We start from the raw sequence: 17,673 nt of genomic DNA, 5'->3' as shown, positions 1-17,673 counted from the left end.
TAGGCTGTGGGATCAGGAACAACTTCTGGGAGAAGATTCATTTGTGCTGAGTCTTCAGGGAGGAGAAAGAATAGTTATACCAAATGGAAATGGGCAAGGAAGGTTTCCCAGGCTAAGAGACCGGGAGGACAAAGAATATCTCAAAGCAGTGCCATCTCCACTGAAAATAAGTCCTTTGGAGAAAAAGCTGTGAGGGTCCTGATCATGGAGGACTTTTTTGTCTTGTTAAGGACTTTATGCTTCACCCTGAAGGTGGTGTGGAACTCTTCAGGTTGGTAAACTGGGGCAGGGGCATATTCATGTTGTTATCAGATCACTCTGTGGCGAGGAAGGTGGATTTGTCGGAGGTAAGCTGGAGGTTCTAAGACCAGTTAGCAGAAGTGGTTCTTGTGAAGAGGATGAGACTCTGAACTGGTCATAGGGAAAGAGAGGAGAGGGTGAATTTAAATAATGGTAGGATGTAAAATCTTTGGTTAGATTTTTTGAATTCAGGGTCAGGAATTGAGAAAGAGAAGATTGGCTGGGTGAAAGATAAGAGAGCTCAGGGTGGGGCCCCTGGGTGGCTCAGTCACTTAGATTAAGTGTCCGACTCTTGATCTCAGCTCAGGTCTTGATCTCACGGTCATACTTGAGCCCTGTGTTGGACTCCACACTGGGTGTGGAGCCTATTTAAAAATAAAAAATAAAATAAAATAAATGAAAAGAGAGCTCAGAGAGGAGGGGCAGTTTTAGGCTGATTCAAAGGCTATTTTGGACCATGCCAATTTTTAGAACTTTGAGGATACCTAAGTTAAGAATTTAGAAGTCCAGCAGGGAGTGGCAACACCAGGCTACATCAGAGGAGGGGGCTGGGTTGGAGAGAAGGATTTGGGGAATCCTCAGCATGTATTTGGTGGTTGAATTCGTGACAGTGAGAGAAGTCACCCAGGGATATGTGTGTTGTGGCAGAGCAGGGGACTGCTGCTGGAACACCGGATTTTACAAAAGCTGAGAGCACATAAAGGAGATGTGTGAAGAGACCCTGGAAAGCAAGTCATGGGGGCCGGGGAGTGGAGTGTGTGACAGGAGGGAGTGGTCTGCAGTATCAGATGCTGTGGAGTGCTCACCAAGGAAGGTACATTGCAGTATGTTGAAAGATAAAGGGGAGATGAGTAAGTACAGTATTTGAGTTTGGAGGACTGATCGCACAGTCCAGCACATTAGAAGGAATGAACCTGAAGGGAACATGGTGTCAAGAGAAGCATTTTTAGGATAGCAAATGCATACCTTGAGTTTGCAAACTGAAGGGAAGAAGCCAGGAGAGAGGTGAAGAACAAAGCTCAGAAGTGGGTGGGTGGTGGGGCGCCTGGGTGGCTCTGTTGGTTAGGCGACTGCCTTCGGCTCAGTTCATGATCCCGGGGTCCTGGGATCGGGCCCTGCATCGGGCTCCCTGCTCGGCCAGCGGCCTACTTCTCCCTCTCCCACCCCCCCTGCTTGTGTTCCCCCTCACGCTGTCTCTCTCTGTCAATTAAATAAATAAATAAAATCTTAAAAAAAAAAGGTGGGTGGGTGGGCATGGTAGGTGGGCATGGGGGAACAGCATGGTGGAACAGCATGGTGGGTGGGCATGGGGGAAGGGCCAGGCTGGCAGAAAGGTGAGGAAGGATAAATATCTAAGTTTGTGGGGCGTTGAGTAAGATCCCATCTGATATCCTCAGTTTTCTTGACGAAGATTACTCCACAAGATAAAGTTATTTAGTGAGAACGAGGGAAAGGACTGAGAATAATCAGGGACATGCGGAAATACTCAAGGGCAGACAGAAAAATGTTAAGTGTTATCAGGGCCCACCTGACTTTAGTGATTTGAGTTCATATTGGTTATTTTTCTCTCACATCGTCATATGCCCAGAAATAAAAGCAGAGAACTTACATTGTAGTGATGTGGGAATAGTCATTTTTTTCTAACATATTATTATGCAAATTTTCAAATATGCAGAGAAGTTGGAAGACTATTTTACAGTGAACACCCATATTCCCACCACCTAGATTCTACAATTAACATTTTACTTGCTTTACACATATCTATGAAGATGATGATTTAAAATAAATGTTTTCTTATGGGCATTTTCAAACATGTGAAAGTAGAAGAAATAATAGAATGAACCCTTGGGCATCTGGATGGCTCAGTCGGTTAAGCGTCCACCTTCGGCTCAGGTCATGATCTCGGGGCCCTGGGATTGAGCCCCGCATGGGGCTCCCTGCTCAGCGGAGAGTCTGCTTCTCCCTCTGCCCCTCTCCCCTGCTCGTGCTCTCTCTCTCTCTCAAATAAATAAATGAAATCTTAAAAAAAAAAAAAGAACGAATCCTCATATATTTATCACCCAATTTTAAGTTATTAACTATGGCTAGTGTTATGTCTGAAACCCCTCATTACCTTCCCTCCCTCTTCCCACACTCTCCACTGGATGACTTAAAAGCAAATGGAGACGAAATTTTCTTGAGTGGATATGTTAGAAGCAGAGGACATAGGGCGCCTGGGTGGCTCAGTTGGTTAAGCGACTGCCTTCGGCTCAGGTCATGATCCTGGAATCCCGGGATCGAGTCCCCCATCAGGCTCTCTGCTCTACAGGGAGTCTGCTTCTCCCTCTGACCCTCCCCCCTCTCATGTGCTCTCTCTCATTCTCTCTCTCTCTCAAATAAATAAATAAAATCTTTAAAAAAAAAAAGAAGCAGAGGACATAACACAATCCCAGGCCTTGGAGCAAGAGTTGTTTTGTGACCAAACTCAGGGCCCGAAGTTGGTAGGGAAGGAAGAGAGGCTGAGAGAGAACTGATAAACTGGATTAAAATGGAAGAACCAGGGGACTTAAAGTTTGGAATGAGGTCAAAGAACAGGACTGGTTCCAGTAAGGAGAGAAGGAGGGGAGAGGGTTGAGAGCAGAGAATAGAATGTCAATTTCAGAAGTAGGCAGTTTCCAGTGAAGAAAAAAAATTGAGGGTGTGGTGGAGGGGATGGATGGCAAACATGGAAGGACAACAAAGGTCATTGGAAAGGAAAAGAGCAAGAAACTGAGTCCAGGAGGTAGAGAGGGAGTGAAGCAGAGGCTAGGGCAAGAGCATGGGCACAAGTCTTGGCTCTGCCACCTGCCCGTGCGTGACCTTGAATAGGCGACCTGCAGGCTCTGTGCCTTACTGTCCTCATCTGTGAAGTGGGGGGTTAATCATAGTGCCAACATCACGGGGTGTTGGGAGGATGAAATGAATTATTTAAGCATATAAAGTGCTTTAGTACAGTGCCTGGCACATCATAAACACTCCCCAAATGCTAGCTATTATTCTCACAAGATTTTCACATAGATATGGAAGTCAGCAAGGCTGGGTGGCAGGATTTGTGGTGGGGAACGCTACAGGCATGAGAATTTAGGAGGGAGAGACGACCATGGGAGCTTGTATTTTGTGTGATGACAGAGGCTAATCATTAGGGTATGATACACCGTGTCTTTAAAGTTTCAGACAGAACCTTTGTTATGGATTCAAGATAAAAAATGATTCTTTCAATTATTTCATTTGCCAAAGCCCTAGGATTTGAGGTTGTCTTTAAACTTTTGTGAGGATTCTTCTAGCATAATTTGCTTTATTATGGATTTTTCAGAATAAGTCAGAGTTTTAAGAAATCCTAATATAATCAGAGGTACACATAAAAACAGATTGTGCTTTTAAGACAACTTTTACAGTGAATTGGCAAAGGTCTCTGTGAACTTGTAGTTCTTCAAAGGTACACATTGTTCTATTTTAAGGATAAATCATTTCAAAAGTATGCTCTCTACAGCCAGATGCATTATACTCCAGTTTTGATGAGAGGCCCTTCTGGATTTTGTTTAAAAGAAGAAGAAGAAAGAAAGGAAGGAAGGAAGAAAAAAACCTGGGTGACAAACTATTTAAAACTTACAGGAAGAAAGAAAGAAAGGAAGAAAGAAAGGAGGGAGGGAGGGAAGGAAGGAAGGAAGGAAGGAAGGAAAAAACCTGGGTGACAAACTATTTAAAACTTACAGGATATTTGTCTGTAAATCTATGTTTCTAAATTTAATTAAACTAAAATATGTCTTGCCAAATGAAACATTTTTGTTTTTGTTCAAGCAGGATTCTAAATCCATCAAACTGTTAGATCGCAGTGTTTGCTTAAACCACAGCTTTGAAAGCCCAAAGGCTGGCTGTGTGTGTGGGTTTAAATGACATGTGTTTTATTTCTCCTTATTCATAGTGAGGAAGGAAGCATTTATTGAGTAACTACTATTTTCCTTTAATTACATGTTCTGCCTTGGTCATCACATCGGCCCAATAAGTTATACAATAATCCCACGTATGGACAAAAAGGCTGAGAGGTTAAGTCAGTCACCTGAGGACCTCCACCTAGCATAAGGCGGAACTGGAATTTAAGCGTTGGTCCTCTTGACCTCAAAAACCAGGCCTTTTTCTACTGTACTGACTTGCCTCCAGTAAAATCTTTTGTGGCAGTTACTTTTCTTCTTCTCAGTGTATTACTGTCAGAACAGGCCATTTCAATGTAAGTCATCCCAAGGGCCCTGGAAAACATGCATGCCTCCCACCCTCGCCCCTCATGTCCCTTCCCCAATGACCTCTCCTCTCCTCTCACTGCTCAGTCTCAGACACACCATCTCCAGGCCTTAACTCTTACCCCCTTTGTCTGGAGTGTTCTTCCCTCAGATGACTGCATGGCTCATCCACCTCCTTCAGGGCCTGACTCAATGTCAGGGAGGCCTTCCTGAGCCCCTTCTTTTAAACTGTAAAACACATCCCCTCCCCTCTCCCCAAGCACTTCCTTCTCTTCTGCATTAGTTTTCTCCTTACTGCTTATCACCATGGGCAAGCCTGACAACGCATGTCAGGCTTTAGTTTTACTGGCCAGTGTCTTGGTTTCTAGGAGGCGGACCTCTCCGGGTTGAAGCGCACTCTTTTGCGGGAGAGAATCTAGCCTCAAGGCTTGGCAGGGCTGCCAGGGAAGTAGGATTATAGGGCAAGTGCAACCAGGCATGCCACATTCTCGGTCTGGAGCACTAGGGCTTATTGTAAATCTTATCCACTGGAGAGAATGGAGTTCTTGGTGTTTTTCTAGGCTTGACAGTGTGGCTGGGACTGTCTGGCAAAGATCTTCGATGCCTGTACCCGGGCAGGACTGGGGCAGGGAGGAACTCCCAGCAAGGATCCTCATAAAGCCACCATGATGAAAAACCTACAATATTCAGTAAAAGTTTTGATTAAATGTCTTCCACATGAAGCAGATATAAATGTAAACTTTTTGCGTTCTTAATGATGGTATAAAGCATACTGCTGGTTTCGTTGTCTTCCTCGCAAGGTTGTGAGCTCCTTGTGGAAGGAGCCTGTGTCTTATTCATATCCCTATTCCCAGACCCTAGAGCAATCTCTGACTATTCAAAGTCAGGAGCTAGATTCAAATTCTGTCCCACTCACTTAACATAGTTCTGACATATAGGCAGAATTTAGTATGTATTATAGAATTTAATATTATTTTATTATTTTGTATGAATCCTTCTGGAGGAGGTATCAAATGTTTTGAATGAGTGAATCTTTAACATTTGGGAGAGCACTAGAATTTTTTAGATTTTAATCTTCTCATTTCTAACATTATTAGGAGGTTAACCCAGAGAGCCACAAGGTTATTGAAAATCTGTGAAATACGGAAACTATGAAATACACTTACTTGTAAAATAGGCATCTTGTTTTATCCGTCTTTGAATTCTCAACCCTAGGCATAGTATACAGCAAACATTTTTTAAGTGTTAAATGGTGAACACCAAAGCCAGACATGCCCTGCTACTGCTGGAACAGGTCAATCTTAAACTGCATTTGGACAATCTAGTTGGAATATCATTTATACCTTGAGCAAACTGGATACATACAGAGTTTCAGGTAGAGTGTATATGCTATACTTCAAGGTGTCCGAGTTCTGAGCTACATTTGTAATTCTTTGAAATATGATTTCAGGTAAAGCATGGCTACTCCAAAAGAGTCTGGTGTACTCTTATAGGAAAAACATTATATTATTTTCGTAGTCAAGAAGATAAGGTATGTATATATTTTTAATAAGCTTATTAGAGAAATTTTTGTTGGTTGTGGCTTAAAGTGTTCTCTTTCACACTTCCACTGCTAGCTAAAACTTTAGAATTTTTGATAAGGTTGAAATCTTGCATAAAATTTATTACTGAGGTAATCACATACTTACAGGGTTCTTGATTCTTAATTAGAAGTCTTAGCAACTTTTAAGGAATGCATCTTGGTCTTAAAAGAGAAAAGTCTTCCCCACTCCCAACTGTCAATTTCTCATTTTTCCCAGGTTCTGACAGACTAGGTAAGGTTGAAGGAAGGGGACAGCAAGATAGGAAAGAAAAATCTGGGGAGGGACAAGAATCCAGGCCTGTCCCAGGCCATCAAATCCCTGGATACCACTTTATCTATCCAGTGATTCTATCCATCTTCTACCTATTTATATCCTTGTATTCATTTTTTAAATTTTATTATGTTATGTTAATCACCATACATTACATCATTAGTTTTTGATGTAGTGTTCCATGATTCATTGTTTGTGCATAACACCCAGTGCTCCATGCAGAACGTGCCCTCTTTAATACCCATCACCAGGCTAACCCATCCTCCCCACCCCCCTCCCCTCTACAACCCTCAGTTTGTTTCTCAGAGTCCATCGTCTCTCATGGTTCGTCTCCCCCTCCGATTTCCCCCCCTTCATTTTCCCCTTGTATTCGTTTTTAAACTAATCTCCTCCCAAAAAGAACTTCAGTTATCTTCACTCTCAGAGGAAAAGATGGGATAGCTTTCAAAGGTGAAACGTATGCCCAGTTGTCACTGTGGGTACTCCGCATCAACTTTGGATTCCTGAGACTAAAAGCTGAACCAACAGGGGCCAAAAGGACTTGCACAGAATGATGCCAGCTACAAAGAATGGCAGTCTGTGACTGATTACTGTGTTAATGAGACCAGACTTCTTGCTCCAGTGACCATGTAGGTCAGTTATTATTTCTCTGTTCCATTTTCAGATGGCACTCTAGTTCTGACCAGTATGTATTTAAGATGCATGCCATTATTCTCAGTATTGCTCACGGGGTGGAAATTAACCCACGAAAAATGACACCTCTGAAGTCATGTGGGAAGATGCTAACATAAAGAGGCAACACGGATAAGCACAATACAAAATTGAACATTCAGTATAATCCCGACTAATTTTAAGTCAGGAAAACAGAAGGCACTCTGTATTCCAGGTCTGACAGTTCTAATATAGAGTTAGGGACATCCATCACTTTTAGAAAAGGTCTGTAACGTTTAGAAAGGTTGGGGGAACAGAGGCCAGGGAAGCTGCTGCTGGAGATCTGAACCCAAAGCGCAGTGGCAGCTGGTCCTCCACAGCTTGGGAGAAAGCTCTGTGACGCTCCCATCAGCCCACGCACCAGACTGCAAGTGTTTCGAGAGAGTCACGACTTCTTCTCCCTTACTTTCCGCACCTCATGTAGGTTCTCTCAGAGGCAGGCCCTAACTGAGAACCCTGGAGAGAAGGGGATTCTGACAGACAGAGTTCCCAAGTTCTCTTCTGCAATTACTGCGAGATTTTAGAAGTGAATAGTTGGGATGGCGAATTTTTAGTTCTCAGGCTGGCACATCTACGTAAAAATATGCATAGCAAAAAGATCAGAAAGAACTATATGAAAAAAGGGGTGCCTGGCTGGCTTGGTTGGTGGAACGTGTGACTCTTGATCTTGGGGTTGTAAGTTCAGGCCCCGTGTTGGGTGTAGAGATTACTTAAAAATAAAATCTTAAAAAAAAAAAGAACTATTCCAAAATGTTGAATAATTATCTGTGATGGTAGAATTTACGAATGATTTTTTTTCCTTCTCTTATACCTTTCTATACTTCCTATAATGTGTTTTATAAAGAGGACATTATTTAAAATTTGCTAAGAGAGTAGAACTTAAATATTCTCACTAATAATAATAATGTAATAAAAATGGATAACATTGGTCACAGAAGAAACAAGTCAGAAGAATGTAGATGGATGAGTAGAAATCCATTATAATCACTGGGAAACTATTGAGAATGCATGTGAATCTCTATAGACCTACTTCATTGCATGCGATAGCTCTTTCAGAAACAAATGTGTTTTTAATCTGGATCGATATCTTTTTTTATTCAGTCAAAATATGTAAAAACACTAGGTCTATTTACAATTTTTTTGGAATAGTGATTTGATGAATCCTTTGGTAAAATGAATATCATCTTTAAATGTTGGGTTGGATGGTTGGATGGACTCTTGATTTTCATATGATTGGATATGCCTAAACATAATTAAGATAGTATTGTCATATATTATCACAGTAGAATTAATTTTCTTTATCCCATTTTTAAAAGCTTGCTATCTATTTATTATTATAAATATATAATAAAAATATTCATAAATAAAATTTTATTTATTTAATAAGTAAAAAATATTATTCTTTATTTATTTATTTGGTTTTTGTTTTCCTGCCTTTCTTTTTCTGAAAGCATGTAGGTAAGTAATTTTGTGGGTTTTTTCCTTCAGAAGTAAATTTTCTTCTTTCAGTGCCCAGAAGAGTGCTTTGCTCATAGTGACCACTGAGAAAATAGTTATTAATTTAATGGAGAAAAGTCATGTTTCCCATGCAAGACAATACATTTAGTTAAATGAATTAATTTTGTAGTATTAATCAGCTATTAGGCAGATAATAATTCAGCTTAGATAAGATATCCAGGTAAGACTTCACTGAGAAGGTGACATTTTAATTAGGTTCTAAAGGAAGTAAAAGAGCAGCCATGTGGATATTTCAGGCAATAGCATGCCAGGCAGAAGGAACAGCAAGTGCAAAGGCTCTGAGGCAGGAGTGTGCGTGGTGTGTTTGAGGAATAGTGAGAAGGTTAGTACTGATGCCAAGGTTTGGGACTAAACAGAGAAAGTTGCCAACAACTGAGGGATAGAGAAGACTGGGCAGAGCAGGTTGTTTGAGATGCTATTAAGACAGCTAAGTAGGGATAGTGAGTCCAGAGGTACAAATATGAGAGTAGCTAATTATGCCAGTATTAAAGCCATGAGCTTGGATGAGATCACCCAGAGACTGAGTGTAGATGGGAAAAAAAAATCCAAGCATTGAGCCCTGGGCCTGAGCATGAAAATGGATGATGGTAAATATCCTTCAGGTTAGAACAAACATTTTCAGACTGCAAATGCAAACCTGATAAAATATTTTAGAAGCTGTTAATTTGAAGCAGACCATGTATTTTCCTGGAATAAATGTACTTAATTAAAGCAAAAGTTTTAAAACAAATATGCTAAATGTTCAACACAACAGATTGGATTGCTTTTGTCAATAAAAGTAGGTAAAATTCAATGTAAATCAGTTTTAGGAAGTTTTTTTACTCCTTACATAAGATGGAAGAAATCACAGCAGTGTTTTGTGATATATGTGTTAATAAATATCCTCAAAACACTTCTCACTGGGGTTTGGGGTGATAGTTAATCACACTTCTTTGTATCAGCTGCCTAACCTTGTCACTTTTTATATGAATAGTATTGAGACTTTGTCTACACTGTCCTTTTGATCCAGTACCTTAATCAAATAAATTCTGAGGGTGGGGGGGAGGGAGGAGGAAGTCAAATGAATACTTTGACTGAATTATGTAATTGCTTGACTAGGTAATGGATCATTTTAGTGTAATGAATAATCTGAACCACTGCACAGAAGTAGCTTCTTGTCTAGTGTTCAAACTGTTCTTTTATATTACAGTTGGGCATTTTAGTTGTGGCTACTACTTTGTAACAATGTAGATAACCCAACTGACTTTAGGCATTCATTTAAAAAAAGATATGCTTTATAAAGGTAAGAATGAAAGGGACTATGAAAAGTTTTAGTAGGAAAAGACCTAGAAAGTGCCTTCCTCACAATCACTAACATTTACTTTAGTTTCCTTTAGGTCAGATCAAACTCTGGGAGGCTAAAGTTGAAGAAGTTGATAGATCCTGTGATTCAGATGAAGATTATGAAGCCAGTGGGAGAAGTCTGTTATCCACACATTACACCATCGTGATCCACCCGAAAGACCAAGGTCCAACTTACCTCCTGATTGGATCCAAGCATGAAAAGGTACCTAGGGACTTACTGGTTGATTTTGAATGGTGTACACTGATGTCATTAAGTACTGGTAATAATTATCAAATCAATTTTATGGACACAAAAAGAACTTTGTTAAAGACCTTCAGCTCTATTTTCAGAGATTCTTCATGTCCCTGGAAGCTAGCCTTGTTTGCATGTGTCATTTTTCTATCCTCTCGTTAAAAGTGACCTCAAGGCTGAAATTAGTACATGAAGGCAGAAGACAAAGGGACCTTATGTTCAAAATGTGGATCTCTTAGACTGAGTATTTTGGGGTGACTCTAAGGCCTCCCCCTTATATTTTTGACTCATTTTCAACAAAATTTTGGTTTAGATACAATTGAAAATGAATTATTATATGTATTATATGTATGTGTAATAAGTAAACAATATAAAAGTTAATATAATATAAAATAAATATATAAAAGTTAATTTGTGATAAAAGAGGCATCACAGATCAAGGGGGAGGTAATGGATTATTCAATACGTAGTATGGTATGCTCAGTATATATTGAGGAAATTGGCTATTTAGGAACATTAAAACATTAGTTTTTCATCTCATACATATAGCAACATAGTTCTAAATGAATGTAAAGAGTTAAATGAAATTATTTTTTCAAAGAGCCTTTATCTGATCTCTGAATAGAAGGCACTTTCTAAAAAGAAAAAGCAATGTAAGAAATCACAATAGAAATGGGTGTTAGGGTGCCTGGGTGGCTCAGTCGGTTAAGCGTCTGTCTTCAGCTTGGGTCATGATTCCAGGGTCCTGGGATCGAGCCCCGCGTCGGGCTCCCTGCTCAGCGGGAAGCCTGCTTCTCCCTCTCCCGCTCCCCCTGCTTGTGTTCCCTCTCTCACTATCTCTGTCTGTCAAATAAATAAATAACTCTTTAAAAAAAAAGAAATGGGTGATATATTTGACTACAAAAAATTGAGGGGTGCCTGGGTGGCTCAGTTGGTTAAATATCTGCCTTTGGCTCAGGTCAGGATCCTGGGGTCCTGGGATCGAACCCCACATCGGGCTCCCTGCTCAGCAGAGAGCCTGCTTCTCCCTCTCTCTCTGACCCTCCACCCTGCTCGTGCTCTCTCTCTCTCAAATGAAAAAAAAAAAAAAAAATTAAAAAAATTGAAATACTTGTCTGTATCAAATAAAATCACAAACAGAACCAAAAGGATAATACAAAAAATAAAATATTTCATGGATGGCTACTATATCATTAACATATAAACAACTTTTATAAATTATTCCTTCTTTTTTAAGGCATAGTATTGCATTGTATGTATATACCACATTTACTTTAGCCATTCATCTGTCAGTGGACATTTAGGCTGCTTCCATGTCTTGGCTATTGTGAATAATGCTGCAAATAAACATGTGAGTGCATATATCTCTTTGTGATCCTGGTTTCAATTTGTTTGGATATGTACCCAGAAGTACAATTGCTGGATCATAGGGTAGTTCTATTTTTAGTTTTTTTGAGGAGCCTCCATAATGTTTTCCATAGCCGCAGCACCAGTTTGCATTCCATCTAGCAGTGGATAAGTGTTCCCTTTTCTCCACATCCTTGCCGGCATTTGTTACCATTTTTTTTAAATAAAAGCCATTCTTTTTTTTTTTAAGATTTTATTTATTTATTTGAGAGAGAGAGAGAGGGTGAGCATGAGCCAGGGGAGGGACAGAGGGAGAAGCAGACTCCTCCCCGCTGATCAGGGAGCCCGATTTGGGGGGCGGGCACTGGGATCATGACCTGAGCCAAAGGCAGATGCTTAACCAACTGAGCCAGGTACCCCTGATAAAAGCCATTCTAGTGAGTGTGAGGTGATATCTTATTATGGTTTTGATTGGTATTTCCTTGATGATTAGTGATGTTGAACACCTTTTCATGTGTCTGTTGGCCATTTGCATGTCTTCTTTAGAGAAATGTCTATTCAGTTCCTTTGCCCATTTCTTTTTCCTTTGCTCATTTTTTAATTGGGTTATTTGTTTTTTTACTATTGAGTTGTAGGAGTTCCTTATGTATTTTGGATATGAACCCTTTATTAGATAAATGGTTTGCAATATTTTCTCCCATTTCATACGTTGCCTTTTCATTTTGTTGATTGTTTCCTTTGCTGTGCAGAAGCTTTGTTGTTTAGTATAATCGCACTTGTCTATTTTTACTTTTGTTGCCTGTGCTTTTGGTATCATATCTAAGCAATCATCACCAAGGTCAGTGCCCAGAAGTTTTGTCCCTATGTTTTCTTCTAGGACTTTTGTGGTTTCGGGTCTTATGTTTAAGTCTTTATTCCATTTTTGAGTTGATTTTTATGTGTGTGTAAGATAAGGGTCCAATTTCATTCTTTTGCATGTGGGTATCCAGTTTTTCCAAAACCATTTATCGAGAAGACTATCCTTTCCCCATTATGTATTCTTGGCAGTCTTGCCACAGATAAGTTGACCATATACGCATGGGTTTCTTTCCAGGCTCTCTGTTCTATTCCATTGGCCTATATGTGTGTTTTCATGCCATACCAAGCTGTTTTGATTATTGTAGGTTTGTAATATATTTCGAATCAGGAAGTGTGATGCCTCCAGCTTTGTTCTTGCTCAAGATTGCTTTGGCTATTCGGGGTCTTCTGTGGTTCCTTAGGATTGGTTTTTCTATTTCTGTTAAAAATTCCATTGGGATTTTGATAGGAATTGCACTGAATCTGGGGGTGTTTTAGGTAGTTAATAACATTAATTATACCAACCCATGAATACTAAATGTCTTTCCATTTATTTGTATCTGCTTTAATTTATTTCATCAGTATTTTATAGTTTTTGGTATATAAGTCTTTCACCTGGTTTATTAGGTTTATTCCTAAGTATTCTGTTCTTTTTGATTCCCTTGTAAATGGATTATTTTCTTCATTTCCCTTTTGGATAATTCATTGTTAATGTATAGAAATGCAACTAACTTATGTATATTGATTTTGCATCCTGCAACTTTGCTGAATTCATTTATTCTAACAATGTTTTTGTGGAATCTTTAGGGTTTTCTATGTATAAGATCATGTCATCTGCAAAGAGGTAATTTTACTTCTTCCTTCCCAATTTGGATGCCTTTTATTTCTTTTTCTTACCCTATTGCTCTGGCTAGGACTTCCAGTGCTATATTGAATAGAAGTAGCAAGAATGTGCATCCTTGCTTTGTTCCAGAGCTTGAAGGAAAAGCTTTCAGTTTTTTATCATTGAGTATGATATTAGCTGTGGGCTTTTCTTATATGGCCTTTCTTGTGTTGAGGTAAGTTCTTTCTGGGTATTATTTTCTTCTTTATATTTTCTGGATTTCCCAAGTATTTTGTATGTGTTATTCATATGTATTGGGAGTCAGATTTTAAATTTGATAGATTTTATTATGTTTCTTAAAAGAATATGAACTGGTTATATTTATTCTAGTCTTTCAACATCATATTAACTTCCTTAATTTTATCATGGTTTTCTAAGAAACATCTATAGAAAACAATAAAAATGTGAACAATGGGAAAAGGCACTATGAGCATAATTCAAGTGAACCTGCTTCAGAACTGTTTGACTAGGTGGCTTTTGGTTATTATTTAAAAATTAAAGAATTTTTTCAGTGTCAGAGTTTTTTACTGTTTATACAAGTTGTTTTTTCTTTAAGTCATCAAAAATTATATCTTGGTTAACATCTCTGTTAATGTGTTTTGACTTTAAGGACACTTGGCTTTATCATCTGACTGTTGCAGCAGGAAGTAACAATGTAAATGTTGGATCAGAATTTGAACAACTCGTTTGCAAACTGCTAAATATTGAAGGAGAACCTTGTAAGTTCACAACATATAAGGCTATATGAAATGGACCCAACCCCCTTAGCCTAATTGATTTTTACTTTGTGAGTTCCTGTTTCCCTGCAATGTACCCATCTTTTCATTGGCTTTGTTTGTCATAGGCCAAGTCTCTTACTGTGGTTCTTAGACTCCAGGGACACCATCAGTCCCTGATTGCCATGTCCTGTAACCGTTCTACCTTTGCTCACATTACTCCTTCTGCCTGAAAGTCCCCCCTTCCTTCACATTTCTAACTAACCTGATAAAATCCTACCTACCTTAGGAGCTCCCCCCATCAGCAAGCCTACTCCACATTAGCATCTGGCTCATAGAAGATACTTAATAAATGTTAAAAGTATGTCTCAAGGCACTTTGCATTTAACTCTTTTATAGCATTTGTTGCTTTGCATTGAAATTATTTTTTTATGGCTCAGGTGTCCCTATTGAGAGTATAGATTCTGTGCTATGCTTTACATAATACAGAGATCATATCTGTAGTATCTAGCATAGGAATTTTAAAAATACTGATTTTTAGGAAAGACTTCAAGTTTCTCTTTATCTTTTGTCTCCCTCTACTTTGGATTCTCTTCCTCTGTCTCTCACCAGCTCCTTCTCAGAGGTATCTCCTACCTGGATCACCAATCTTTAGCACATTTCAGCAATGTGATAGTGCTCTGGTAGACTTGTTTTAGCCTAGAATATTAGGACCAAACTTTCCTAGACTTAGTTTATTCAAAACAGAAACATGAGAATCCCAATGGCCTGGAAACAAATAAGATAATGTTGCCAAAGGTTTTTCGTGACCTATATGACTTAAGGTTGTGAGCTAGGCCTGAATGAGCTAATTTCTAAAGGACTAATTAATGGGAGGGCAAAATAAGTGATTCTTCTGTTTTCTGTTCACATTTTTATTATGTATTAGCTTCTCAGATATGGAGACACCCTACTTTGTGTCACAGCAAAGAAGGAATCATTTCCCCATTGACAACACTACCTTCTGAAGCTCTACAGACAGAAGCTATTAAATTATTTAAGGTAAAACTTTATATGGGCTTATACATTGTTAAAATTTTAATTGGAAAAAATAAAAGTAAATAATTTAGGTTGTAAAGTTTCGCTCTCTCCGAAAAAATTCAAAATGTGATCATCATCATCATTTTTATTATTAAGAAAATCTACTGAGATAAAATTAGGTGAATTTAATATGCTTTCTGAGTGAGGATTTGGGATTTACTTAAATAAACTATGAATGGTTTGGGCAGTGTAAAACACTTAATATCAGAAGAATCATTTTCCCTTCAGCCTCTCAAAAGGAGAGATTTCTCACATCACATCTCCCTCAGTATTGGAAGAGAGGGGTCAACACCCTTCTTCTCCAGTGCTATTCTTTAATCCTTCTTACTCAACTTCTGTTAGAAATCCCTGACCACTTGAAAGTTTTGCCATTTGCCATTCAACTATATCACTCTTTTTCCCCTCATCTCTGTCATCAGTCACTTTCTGGTAACTCTTCAAATTTCATTAAGGATTTTGGCTCCCAATTCACATTCTTTCAACCTCAAATTTTTTTTTTAAGATTTTTATTTATTTAACAGAGAGAGAGAGAGGGAGCACAAGCAGGGGGAACGGCAGGCAGAGGGAGAGGGAGAAGCAGGCTCCCCTGCTGAGCAGGGAACCTGACACAGGACTCAATCCCAGGACGCTGGGATCATGATCTGAGCAGAAGGCAAACGCCTCACTGACTGAGCCACCCAAGTGCCCTCAACCTCAAATTTTGCCATTATGTTGAATGACTTTATTTTCACTTCACTCACCAGTGCCATGTTCTTAAGATTCCTGACCTTAATGCCTGTAAGCTTCACCTGTAGTCAGCTTCACCTTCCCATTTTCCATGTCCGTATCCTGACCCCACCATTCCTTATAAGTATACCACCTCTACAAGCTTCAATTCTAATATCTCTTTCTATAACCATAATCTCTTAGCCTATGAGTTCTCTTATTTTCTTATTCTTCCATTTTTCATCCTAAGACCCTTGTTTTGAGTCATTTATTTTCTTTGAGATCAAGAGAGAGCATGGTAGGGCGCCTGGGTGGCTCAGTTGGTTAAGCCACTGCCTTCAGCTCAGGTCATGATCCTGGAGTCCCTGGATCGAGTCCCACATCAGGTTCCCTGCTCGGCAGGGAGTCTGCTTCTCCCTCTGACCCTCCCCCATCTCATGTGCGCTCTCTCATTCTCTCTCTCTCAAATAAATAAAATCTTTAAAAAAAAAAAAGAGAGAGAGCATGGTAATAACTGTTTCTTGGCTTTTCTTCCTTCTTTATCCAGCCTAGATGGCTTTCATTAATAGTCAGTTCCTTGGGACCCATAATTCCATGCATTCTTCAGCGAAACCCCAACATAGATCAGTCTTGTCCACTTCCACATTGATCAAATGCACACAGCTAGAGAACATCATGCAACCATGTGTAGACTGGAGCCAGTATAAATGCGTGGTCTTCATTCCTTAGGGCTGACTGCCTCTTCTTTTGCTTGTCTTTGGTCACACCCCACCCCCAAACTCCCTATTCAATAATGTTCTTCACAACAAACTTACCTTCTGTTTCACTGAGAAAATTAGAGAGCATCAGACATGAGCACCTCAAATCTCTCTCTCTGACAGACATTCTCTCATTTATTTTCTTTCTCTTCCTTTCCTCCAGTCTCAGAATCTTGTGTACCTTCTGTGGATTCAGGTCTCCACTCCACACCAGGACCTTGGTGTTTCATTTTGCCCTAGTTTCTTAGAGTCTCAATTTTTGTCTTTCTTTTGGCTTCTTCTTGCCTACATTCCTCCCATCCCCAAAAAATCATCTGTTTATTAGATAACATAAATTATTATTAATTTGGAGGTATATGATATAGTGGTTATGGACTAAAACCTTTATCAATTGGAGATCCATTCTGAACTATTTATTGATAAAATAACATGATGTACATTAAAATATTCCAGAAAAAAGTGGAAGGGGGTTTGAATGAAACAAGTTTGACAAAATGCTTATGATTGTTAACACTGGGTAATGGGTATATGTGTGATCCTTACACCGTTCTCTATTTTTGCTCATGTTTTAAAATTACCATAATGGGGGCACCTGGGTTGCTCAGTCAGTTAAGCGTCTGCCTTCGGCTCAGGTAATGATCCCAGGGTCCCATGTCGGGCTCTCTGCTCAGCAGGGAGCCTGCTTCTCCCTCTGCCTCTGCCTGCTTCTCTCTCTCCTTTCTCTCTCTATATCAAATAAATAAATAAAATCTTAAAAAATAAATAAATAAGAATTTTAAAAAAATAAAAAATCCTCCTGTAGAACATACAAATACCCCAAGCAAGAAAGACTCCATACAACTATGTTGGAAAATCTGAATGAAATAATGAACATTATAATAAAGTATAAATGGCCCAGGGCGCCTGGGTGGCTCAGTTGGTTAAGCGACTGCCTTCGGCTCAGGTCATGATCCTGGAGTCCCGGGATCAAGTCCCACATCGGGCTCCCTGCTCGGCGGGGAGTCTGCTTCTCCCTCTGACCCTCCCCCCTCTCATGTGCTTGCTCTCTCTCATTCTCTCTCTCTCAAATAAATAAATAAAATCTTTAAAAAAAAAAAGTATAAATGGCCCAAATTGAATGGAGAATGAAACTTAAA

At 39.4% G+C, this 17,673-nt stretch overlaps 1 protein-coding gene across 3 annotated transcripts in view; it reads left to right on the top strand.

The window, feature by feature from the left end:
* The window catches only part of PLEKHH2 (pleckstrin homology, MyTH4 and FERM domain containing H2), a 106,377-nt gene that overhangs the window by 57,792 nt on the left and 30,912 nt on the right, over positions 1-17,673 (top strand). For all 3 annotated transcript variants that reach the window (XM_035001670.1, XM_035001672.1, XM_035001671.1), the window contains exons 16-19: positions 6,004-6,084; positions 10,002-10,181; positions 13,889-13,997; positions 14,923-15,035. In XM_035001670.1, coding sequence (XP_034857561.1) covers positions 6,004-6,084; positions 10,002-10,181; positions 13,889-13,997; positions 14,923-15,035 — 483 coding nt within the window. The remainder of the gene's footprint in view (positions 1-6,003; positions 6,085-10,001; positions 10,182-13,888; positions 13,998-14,922; positions 15,036-17,673) is intronic.

This window comes from Mirounga leonina, unplaced genomic scaffold, assembly GCF_011800145.1.
Source record: "Mirounga leonina isolate KUSES-001 unplaced genomic scaffold, KU_Mleo_1.0 Mir_125, whole genome shotgun sequence".
NCBI lineage: Eukaryota > Metazoa > Chordata > Mammalia > Carnivora > Phocidae > Mirounga > Mirounga leonina.
Note: the sequence above shows the minus strand (reverse complement) of the source record. Positions and strands in the feature narration are given on the sequence as shown.